This window comes from Rhagoletis zephyria, unplaced genomic scaffold (assembly GCF_001687245.7).
Source record: "Rhagoletis zephyria isolate East Lansing unplaced genomic scaffold, Rhagoletis_zephyria_1.1 Rzeph_scaffold_02911, whole genome shotgun sequence".
NCBI classification, from domain to species: Eukaryota; Metazoa; Arthropoda; class Insecta; order Diptera; family Tephritidae; genus Rhagoletis; species Rhagoletis zephyria.
In genome coordinates this window covers 61,446-72,739 of record NW_016159995.1, presented here as the reverse complement: position 1 = coordinate 72,739, position 11,294 = coordinate 61,446, and the positions used below count along the sequence as shown (strand labels likewise).

At 32.9% G+C, this 11,294-nt stretch overlaps 2 protein-coding genes across 7 annotated transcripts in view; both read right to left on the bottom strand.

Moving 5' to 3' along the window:
* Positions 1-1,653: 1,653 nt before the first annotated feature.
* Positions 1,654-3,542, bottom strand: LOC108367995 (uncharacterized). 3 transcript variants are annotated; one of them, XM_017622721.1, is made up of 4 exons: positions 3,220-3,542; positions 2,969-3,147; positions 2,349-2,485; positions 1,654-1,937 (listed from the first exon to the last, which is right to left on the bottom strand). In XM_017622721.1, the coding sequence occupies exons 1-4, from the start codon at positions 3,334-3,336 to the stop codon at positions 1,804-1,806; spliced, it is 567 nt and encodes a 188-aa protein (XP_017478210.1). In that variant the 5' UTR covers positions 3,337-3,542; the 3' UTR covers positions 1,654-1,803. The 3 variants fall into 3 exon arrangements, with proteins under 3 accessions (XP_017478210.1, XP_017478212.1, XP_017478211.1); XM_017622723.1 differs by lacking the exon at positions 2,969-3,147 and adding an exon at positions 2,737-2,954 and having other exon boundaries at positions 1,706-1,937; positions 2,349-2,664; positions 3,438-3,473; XM_017622722.1 differs by lacking the exons at positions 1,654-1,937; positions 2,969-3,147; positions 3,220-3,542 and adding exons at positions 2,175-2,286; positions 2,737-2,951 and having other exon boundaries at positions 2,349-2,664.
* Positions 3,543-6,987: 3,445 nt separating this feature from the next.
* Positions 6,988-11,294, bottom strand: part of LOC108367993 (uncharacterized) — a 62,400-nt gene continuing 58,093 nt past the window's right edge. Inside the window, exon 7 of one of the 4 annotated variants that reach the window (XM_017622718.1) lies at positions 6,988-7,657. In XM_017622718.1, coding sequence (XP_017478207.1) covers positions 7,470-7,657 — 188 coding nt within the window. In that variant the 3' untranslated portion in view covers positions 6,988-7,469. Of the gene's footprint in view, positions 7,658-9,497; positions 9,821-11,294 lie in introns of those variants that run through there. The other 3 variants (XM_017622720.1, XM_017622717.1, XM_017622719.1) reach the window with 3 other exon arrangements.

Sequence of the window (11,294 nt, the reverse complement as noted above, 5' to 3'; positions counted from 1 at the left end):
TTGTCCTTATGGGCAAACCCCGCAGAAGCTGCACGCTTCCTAGGGTTGCCGTTAGTGGAACTTGACGACAACGACTGAGATACCAACCGATCTGGGCGGGGTTGTTGTAGCCGCTACAACAACAACAACAACAAAAACTCCATATAAAATAACGCACAAGAAATAACTAAGACATTTTCTTGTGCTTTTTCAATTTTCCCTAATAGAAAAATCGTGGTACAAATCTCGATAACAATATTAAAATAAAATGTTAATAACCCATAATAAAAGTTGACAAATACATAGTTTAGGATGAGCCTGCCTGAAACTATACAATAAAGCAAAATTAATGTATAGAATTAACAACCACGCTGTCAAGTATTTTATTAAACCTAAAAATTGGAGTCAAAATTTCAGCGATATTACTTTTGACATTATTAAATCGTCTGGCAGTACCAACTTCGCCATTCAGTTACAACCCTCGCATGTTTACTACTTCACTACTTTTATAAATGTTTTATCGTGGTTAAATTAACAAGAATACCATATTAGTTAAAAGAAAATGGGCATGTTCATTAAAAGTGTTTACAATTAAGACACATTTATGTATTTCACGCGCTTTTGAATGATAAAGTCGATGCAATTGTCAATCAATATATTTGGTGAATTTCGGAACTTGAATAACAAATTACTCAAAAAGAGTCCGCGGGTTTGGGTCTTCACTTTTTGAATGAAAAAACCCTCCCTCAGACCTCCATTTTTTTTCGTGTCGATTTTTACTAAAATTTTCCCGCCCCTCATTTTATTGGTTGTCTTGAAAACTATCAAAATAAAAGTTTATGCAATTCGGATCACGGCAACCCGAGCCAACGCTTAGTCAAAGTTACCAGAATAATCTATGTGCAGTTCGCGTGTTTTGTTAACTTACTCATTTTATTAATATTTAGTAAATCTGCGTTTTTAGTTTTTTACCAGGTTGTCAGGTTTTTTCCAAAGGACCATTAATTACAAATTTTCCAAAGTTTACACACAATAAGGGCATATGGGTTTTAATTAAAAGAAAAATTCTAAACAAGATTAACTAAAACTTTTGTTTTCAATTATTCTTTTGGAACATGTCAAAAATTATCCTTCAAGAACTTTAATTTTTAATGCATTTTTAATTTTAGTTTAATTTAAATCCTATAAATATATATAAGGATATTGAAGGATAAAATTTGCTAAGGATATTTTCCTTTACTTAATAGGTTTCGATGTCCTTCGGAGAAATCCTGCCGTCCTTTTAAAATTTAAAGATGCAGACTTACTAGAAATGCGTTCAAATAAGGGAAACATCGAATTTTTCCCATTTCCAAAGTTTTCGTGGACGATTAATTAAAGTTAACTAAAAGTTGGCACGGGTCGTCGTTATCCTACGGCAATAAAATTTCATGTATACCTATGCTATTTAGGGTATGCACATCAAAATATGCAAACAAATTTCTGCCCATATATTCTTGGGACAGTCTAATGTACATACAAACAAAGCAAGTTAAATAAAAGCTTGTAAAAAAAATATTAAAATTAACTTCTAAAACAATAATCTGTTGAGGTGGCACTGCTACTTAAAAAATTTAAAAGTGAAACTAGTACCTTCTTTATTGTATCATTGGGTTTATTATGTTAATGCCTTTTTTCTATGAAGATTTGCAACTGCTTTTCACTAAGCTTCAATTATGCTTAGCAGTTTAATTCTGCAGCTGGAGTTGCAAGCTCAGAGGTATTCTAAATTTCCCAATGCGTTTTATTAAAAATTTAAGCAACCGAATAATATGCTTTAACACTTTAGACTTTGTTGCGAAAGTTACTATAATTCCCATCGCAATAGTTCCTAAGTGGAGTATCGGTTTGGTGGAAAAATCCTTCCCGAGAGCGGATAAGAATTGGAAAAATAGCTATATAATTGGCGATGATTTTCACTGAAATGTTGTACCCAATTAGTAATTTCCGCAATATAAAATGCTGGCAGAGAAGTACATATGTATGTAGGCGTATAATAAAAGTTGTAATGCGATTGGCACAGCAAAATTTTTTATTCCATAAAACGTTAAGTCAAAGCATAAATTTTATACATATGGGCTGCATTTCTTTATTCATTCCGGCCGTTTGTTTTTGTTTACTTAATCTTTAGAACGTTCTTGATGATATGTTAACGTATATTTCAAACGCATTCTGTTTATTCCGGCTGTGAAATGGGATTATGCGGAATGTATAAAGAAACGCAGCCATGAATTTGATCGCATTCCTCGGGCTGTTCACTATTTTTAACTAGCAAAAAGGATACGTTTTTATTTGCATTTGTCTAAAGTAACTAAGCTCATGTCACTTACCATCGGAACTTTTTGGAAGCAGCAATGACGAATCTTCATTCATACTATCATCAAAATCCCCAGCTAAATTCGGTTCCCCCTTAATATCATCTATGATTAACTCAGGTTCACACAATATATTATTTTTTCCATCAAATGTTGAATTTATTTCATAGGCACTGTCTTTCGACGCTTCGCGTTTAATCTTCATACAATCAAAAACGATTTGCAGTGTTTGTTGCTTCTCTTTAATGTTCAACCAAAATCTGTGGAATTCGTTTAGATAACGCCAGCAAACCAAACAAATTTTATTTGAGATTTCATCGTTGAATGTAATCTAGATTTTTGTGCAGATTGATGATAATTTGTTATTAATATACGGTTGATAAATAGAATTTAATCAAGTTACCTGAATTTGGAAGTATTTCTCTATAATTTCTTTGGCACCCCCTTCAACTAATTCACCACTTTCTTTGAAGATTTCCAAAAAATCTCCCGGTTTTTTTAAGCACAATCGGCAAGCCATTTTATCAGTGTATTTAATTATGAATAATTTCTTTTTAGTTAAAGCACAGTATAGTTGAAGTATTTCACAAAGTCCTGCAAGGAATATTTTGCCGAAAAATCCTGNTCCATCAAATGTTGAATTTATTTCATAGGCACTGTCTTTCGACGCTTCGCGTTTAATCTTCATACAATCAAAAACGATTTGCAGTGTTTGTTGCTTCTCTTTAATGTTCAACCAAAATCTGTGGAATTCGTTTAGATAACGCCAGCAAACCAAACAAATTTTATTTGAGATTTCATCGTTGAATGTAATCTAGATTTTTGTGCAGATTGATGATAATTTGTTATTAATATACGGTTGATAAATAGAATTTAATCAAGTTACCTGAATTTGGAAGTATTTCTCTATAATTTCTTTGGCACCCCCTTCAACTAATTCACCACTTTCTTTGAAGATTTCCAAAAAATCTCCCGGTTTTTTTAAGCACAATCGGCAAGCCATTTTATCAGTGTATTTAATTATGAATAATTTCTTTTTCGTTAAAGCACAGTATAGTTGAAGTATTTCACAAAGTCCTGCAAGGAATATTTTGCCGAAAAATCCTGTAGTGTTGGTATTCACAATGACGGTTTTGTTTATACGGTTAATGGCCTAAAACACACAAAAACAATTGTGCACACATTTACCCCAAGGCGTTTTCATACAAGGTGGTGTTGTTAGATTAGGAATGTAAAAAAACATCGATGTATCGAGCATAGGAATGGAAAGTTCTAAAAAATAATCGATTCTCGAATCTTATTTTATCCTTACGATTCTTGGAATCGGATAATCGACGGCAAGATTCGAATTGTTCGACTCTAATCGAGTCTTTATTTCAATCTTTCTTTCACTTTAAAAATCTATAAAAACGGCCATCAATCATAGGCAATAATGCTATTAAATATAATGAATCAACTAATATTATTGTAAAAAGTTTTAATAAAAAATTTTAACAACAAATTTCTGGAAAAATTGCTTCATTTGCTATAAAATGTGAGGTTGACACATATTCACGGTACTGTTTGATATGGAAACTAAATAAATTTTAATTTCCATGCTTCCAGCAAGTCGATAATTGTACCCGTTGTCCGCAATTGCAGCACACTTTAACCAGTTTTAGATCAAAACTCATACCTTATGCATTAGATTCGGACCTTTTTTAGTACAATTCACCTGTTCTACATTACATGGCTTTATATTTTTGGACTATCTTTGGCCTAGATACAAAGCTACTATACCTACGACTATATTTTTCGAGCGATTGGACCAATCTTTCCTTCAGGGAATGGTCGCACAGTTTGCTTTACTTGAACTAAACAAAAAACGACCCAACACGCATACATCATACAACCAGTGATCGGACTTATACCACATTGTGGTAGATCTGCGAATTTTTTAGCATCTACCACATATTCGCGTTTTTGAGTAGTTTTATTTTTGCTCGACATAATTTTATTAATTTTAAGAGCAAAAATTTTCCAACACTAAACACCATCAACAGACAGAATGGGAGGATAAAATAAACCATGAAATAGTAAAAATTTTTTTCAATATTCAATTTTTCGACAGGAAACATGGTTTTATTGTGTTAAGTTGCAAAATATATGATTTATAAGAAAGAATTAATAGCGAAAATGTTAGNCAAGGCGTTTTCATACAAGGTGGTGTTGTTAGATTAGGAATGTAAAAAAACATCGATGTATCGAGCATAGGAATGGAAAGTTCTAAAAAATAATCGATTCTCGAATCTTATTTTATCCTTACGATTCTTGGAATCGGATAATCGACGGCAAGATTCGAATTGTTCGACTCTAATCGAGTCTTTATTTCAATCTTTCTTTCACTTTAAAAATCTATAAAAACGGCCATCAATCATAGGCAATAATGCTATTAAATATAATGAATCAACTAATATTATTGTAAAAAGTTTTAATAAAAAATTTTAACAACAAATTTCTGGAAAAATTGCTTCATTTGCTATAAAATGTGAGGTTGACACATATTCACGGTACTGTTTGATATGGAAACTAAATAAATTTTAATTTCCATGCTTCCAGCAAGTCGATAATTGTACCCGTTGTCCGCAATTGCAGCACACTTTAACCAGTTTTAGATCAAAACTCATACCTTATGCATTAGATTCGGACCTTTTTTAGTACAATTCACCTGTTCTACATTACATGGCTTTATATTTTTGGACTATCTTTGGCCTAGATACAAAGCTACTATACCTACGACTATATTTTTCGAGCGATTGGACCAATCTTTCCTTCAGGGAATGGTCGCACAGTTTGCTTTACTTGAACTAAACAAAAAACGACCCAACACGCATACATCATACAACCAGTGATCGGACTTATACCACATTGTGGTAGATCTGCGAATTTTTTAGCATCTACCACATATTCGCGTTTTTGAGTAGTTTTATTTTTGCTCGACATAATTTTATTAATTTTAAGAGCAAAAATTTTCCAACACTAAACACCATCAACAGACAGAATGGGAGGATAAAATAAACCATGAAATAGTAAAAATTTTTTTCAATATTCAATTTTTCGACAGGAAACATGGTTTTATTGTGTTAAGTTGCAAAATATATGATTTATAAGAAAGAATTAATAGCGAAAATGTTAGAAAAACGGCGATTTTTGTGAAAGTATTAGAAAATTTCAGTGCATCTAAAGTAAAGCGTTGTTTACTTTTACTTGAGAATTGTCAAAATCGGCAAATCCCAAGTAGCGGTTTCTGGAACGTGCCATATTTGTCCGCTGCATTGCGATTGATAAAAATATAAGCTGACAGCACTACGCGAGGTTGCAGAAATCTTTCAAAATATGTTCGAAAAATATATAAATATGGAAGGAACTGCTTTACACTGTCAAAACTCAATGGATTTTTTAGCAACTTCAATCTTGCACTTTATTATAGTAAATTAATTTTTTTAGGATCTATTTAAATTTTTGCAACTTAGGTGAAGCCTTGCAGAATATTTTTGATTTTTGTACAAAGTTTGATCCAAAACCTGAGATCTACCACATTTTTTGAAATCTACATTTTTTTTCCAGATTCTACCACAAGAATTTTTTTCAAATCCGATCACTGCATACAACCGTTGAGCGACAGCTCCAGTAGCGCACAACCTGCTGGCTCAGCAGCTAAACTTCGACTGGCAAGCAAAGCAAATAAATAATTTTTCTCGCTGTGCAAGAAAGCTTTTTAGGCTTTATCCAGCGCTGCCGTAATCATACTTGATGTACATACACATCTATGATTCAATAATACAAGGTAAGATAGTTATTGACAGCATCGAAGGACAGAAAAATCTGGCATTTTAAACGAAAAATTGAACGAAATATTAATATAAGTATTACGTGAATTACGTAATTTATGTGCTATTAAAAACAATTTATGTTTTCATCAGTTAAATGTGCTTCATATGCATATACAAATAAACATATTGCACAAAAGCTTATACTTCTATTTCACAGCAAAGCTTCATTTTTTCCAAGCAAATTTGCAAAGAAACAACACGGTGCCGCTGCTAAGGGAGCAGTGCGAGAGAGACAACTGTCAGTTTATCGCACCTTGTATCAGCGTACAGTTTCCTAAGTAAAAACACTATCAGCTCATTGCCAAAAAATGCCCACAACTGGGATCACCTGGTTTTTGGCATTTGCTCTTATCTTTTACAATTTCTTTCATTTCTATTGTAATTTCTTCCATTTCTATTACAATTTATTCAAAATACACTAAAACTATGTTCACATTACCAACATAAAATACTTAGTTTCGTTTAAAATACCTCACTAAATTAAGTGCGTTCATACACGCTATTCTTTATTTTTCTTTACAGCTTTGTAGCAACCCTGTGTTATTGTTTATTTAACCAAAAAAGATCGTGAATGTGAGTAATTGCGTATATTTTTATATTCTGAGTTGTTTGTGGTAATTTTTTAGATTTTAGATGAGTGATCAAAAGAGAAAGCTTCTGGAAATATTTTACAAACTACCACGCGCGATTATTAAAAACAAAAACGTCCAAACACAATGACATATCAGTTATGGGACAATACTTTTTTCGATTATTATCGATAAAATTAGAGCCGACACTGATTTGTTCGTGATTTGGTTCTTGGTTTAAGATAAACTACGTACTTTCAACTTAATTTACTGAGAGACTTTACAAGGCGAAATTACTTAGTTTGTACTTAATTTATGCGTAAATTAAGATTGACCTCTAAATTACGCTAATGGGAACATAGTTTAACACATTGAACCAAAAACACAATACACTACCAGGAAAAACGGTAAGAAGAAGAGTTATTTTACTGATGAAACTTTACGATACACATCATAATTGATCACTCACACTTGATGTATATGTATATCAACAAGAATTGATGCGAATACTCACCATAAAAGCGTCTTTCATCCATTTTTTCATTAAAAAAATCTATTAATTGTACTTCTAAAACATCAAAAAAATATATGTAAATAAATATGTAAATCAAAAGCTTAACTTCATTAAATATGGATAGTAATAATGAAAAATATATTAAATTAATGGGAAATTAAAAATTTGGAATTATTATAAATTATTTACAGCTTGCATTAGAACTTGAAGTAGAGGTTGAGGTTGCGGTTCTGGTTGTTGTTGTCGCAGCTGTAGTCGTTGTTTTGCCTTTTTGAAGGTACTTCTGTTGCCAAAGCCGACGATGGGCACGCACCACTGCTTTGCGTACGCTCTTTTCAAATTCTAAAGAGTCGTGTGTTGAGAAAACATCTAAAATTAAAATACAAAGGGGTATGCATATGTATGTAATAAAATATATGAGGTATTCTTTTTCATATCGGACACCAAATTTGGTGTTACACTTTCGATTAGCTTAAAATTTTTGTATAGGTTCTATACATGACATAAGCTAACACGTATTCCAGGCATTTTTTTTTCGTCGGAGATATGATCTGTCAAAGTTTGGATTTTTTCGTGATTCTGATTAATCCCGTACTACTTCAAATAGTTATATCTCGGGTTCTGCTCATCGTAGAGACTTCATATTTACGTAATTTTAATGGTAAAGAGGCGGGCTTAACATTTCTTAATTCTTATATTGGTCATGATTGTCCTAAAGCTAACTTACCTATTAACAGTTGAACTTTTTGAAGTTGATTTGCATAGTGAAGACCAGTAAATAAGGGATTGAAAATTACACCATCGTAATCCGTGTTTATTTCTTTACAAAAAACATAAGGCGAAAACCCCCTTAAAGTGGTACACACCAACATGTTGTCTCAAATGAAGAGAAAAATATTACGATCATCTAAAACGCAACTGTTCAGTTGATCAGAACCACACAACAACGCGTTCAGAAGGTGTAATCGCAGAAGTTACTGAGCTGTTGCGCCTTCTGAACGTGCCCATTGAATCACGATACACATCGTAATTGATCACTCACACTTGATGTTTATGTATATCAACAAGAATTGATGCGAATACTCACCAAAAAAGCGTCTTTCATAAATTTTTTCATTAAAAAATTTATTAATTGTACTTCTTAAACATCGAAAAAATATATGTAAATAAATAAATCAAAAGCTTAACTTCATTAAATGGGGATAGTAATAATGAAAAATATATTAAATTAATGGGAAATTAAACATTTGGAATTATTATAAATTATTTACAGCTTGCATTAGAACTTGAAGTAGAGGTTGAGGTTGCGGTTGTGGTTGTTGTTGTAGCAGCTGTAGTCGTTGTTTTCCCTTTTTGAAGGTACTTATTTTGCCAGAACCGATGATGGGCACGTACCACTGCTTTGCGTACGCTCTTTTCAAATTCTAAAGAGCCTTGTGTTGAGAAAACATCTAAAATTTAAATACAAATGTGTACGCATATGTATGTAATAAAATATATGAGGTATTCTTTTTCATATCGGACACCAAGTTTGGTGTTACACTTTCGGTTAGCTTAAAATTTCTGTATAGGTTCTATACATGAAATAAGCTAACACGTATTCCAGAAATTTTCTTTTTCTTCGGATATACGATCTGTCAAAGTTTGGATTTTTTCGTGATTCTGATTAATCCCGTACTTCTTCAAATAGTTACATCTCGGGTTCTGCTCATCGTAGAGACTTCATCTTTACGTAATTTTAATGGTAAAGAGGCTTGCTTAACATTTCTTAATATCAGATGGTCATGATTGTCCTAAAGCTAACTTACCTATTAACAGTTGAACTTTTTGAAGTTGATTTGCATAGTGAAGACCAGTAAATAAGGGATTGAAAATTACACCATCGTAATCCGTGTTTAATTCTTTACAAAAAACATAAGGCGAAAACCCCCTTAAAGTGGTACACACCAACATGTTGTCTCAAATGAAGAGAAAAATATTACGATCATCTAAAACGCAACTGTTCAGTTGATCAGAACCACACAACAACGCGTTCAGAAGGTGTAATCGCAGAAGTTACTGAGCTGTTGCGCCTTCTGAACGTGCCCATTGAATCACGATACACATCGTAATTGATCACTCACACTTGATGTTTATGTATATCAACAAGAATTGATGCGAATACTCACCAAAAAAGCGTCTTTCATAAATTTTTTCATAAAAAAATTTATTAATTGTACTTCTTAAACATCGAAAAAATATATGTAAATAAATAAATCAAAAGCTTAACTTCATTAAATGGGGATAGTAATAATGAAAAATATATTAAATTAATGGGAAATTAAACATTTGGAATTATTATAAATTATTTACAGCTTGCATTAGAACTTGAAGTAGAGGTTGAGGTTGCGGTTGTGGTTGTTGTTGTAGCAGCTGTAGTCGTTGTTTTCCCTTTTTGAAGGTACTTATTTTGCCAGAACCGATGATGGGCACGCACCACTGCTTTGCGTACGCTCTTTTCAAATTCTAAAGAGCCTTGTGTTGAGAAAACATCTAAAATTTAAATACAAATGGGTATGCATATGTATGTAATAAAATATATGAGGTATTCTTTTTCATATCGGACACCAAATTTGGTGTTACACTTTCGATTAGCTTAAAATTTCTGTATAGGTTCTATACATGAAATAACCTAACACGTATTCCAGAAATTTTCTTTTTCTTCGGATATACGATCTGTCAAAGTTTGGATTTTTTCGTGATTCTGATTAATCCCGTACTTCTTCAAATAGTTACATCTCGGGTTCTGCTCATCGTAGAGACTTCATCTTTACGTAATTTTAATGGTAAAGAGGCTTGCTTAACATTTCTTAATATCAGATGGTCATGATTGTCCTAAAGCTAACTTACCTATTAACAGTTGAACTTTTTGAAGTTGATTTGCATAGTGAAGACCAGTAAATAATGGATTGAAAATTACACCATCGTAATCCGTGTTTAATTCTTTACAAAAAACATAAGGCGAAAACCCCCTTAAAGTGGGCGTGACAAGCATTATGATGGTGTAATTTTAAATCCACAATACTGGTCTTCACGAGGGATGTTGCGAATGTGGAATTTAAGACATCCGTNGAAGACCAGTAAATAAGGGATTGAAAATTACACCATCGTAATCCGTGTTTAATTCTTTACAAAAAACATAAGGCGAAAACCCCCTTAAAGTGGGCGTCACAAGCATTATGATGGTGTAATTTTAAATCCACAATACTGGTCTTCACGAGGGATGTTGCGAATGTGGAATTTAAGACATCCGCGGATGCGAATGCGGATGCAGTTGTCTAAAATCCAACATCCGTGGATGCGGATGCGAATGCGGATGTCAAGTATTTTTAAACCCGAGCGCACTTCGCACAATGGTATTATTACTTTATTCACATAACGGTTGTATGTAACAGCCAAAACAAATCGAGATAAATATAGACATACATACATAAATGATCAGAATGAAAAAAGAAATCGATTAAGCGGTGACCGTCTGTCCACCCGTCCGTCTGTGCACACGATAACTCGAGTAAAAATTTAGATATCTTAACGAAACTTGGTATGTGTACTTATTTTCAGCGTATGACGGATGGTATTGAAAATGGGCAAAATCCACCACGTGTGGTACAAAGCTCAATAAAAATATTAAAACCAAGTAAGAAAGTCTAAGTTAGGGCGGAGCCGAATATTAAATACCCGGCGCAAATATTAAATATATGATTTTCACCTTTCCGAAAGCTACCGCTACATGGTAAGCCGGGGTGTATCAATTTTGAGTAAATTAGCGTCCTTAAATTTCAAAATATTGACGTTTCAAGCATTTCTAAAATTTACCGTTATATGAAAAACCATAACTTTAGTCCGATTTCAATAATTTTCATCGTTTTGCTTTTATGTAGCAAGCACAATAAAAATACCGAGTTTGGTACAAATTGGTAGAACGGTTACCGAGCCACGCCCATTACGCCCATTACGGTGCCACGCC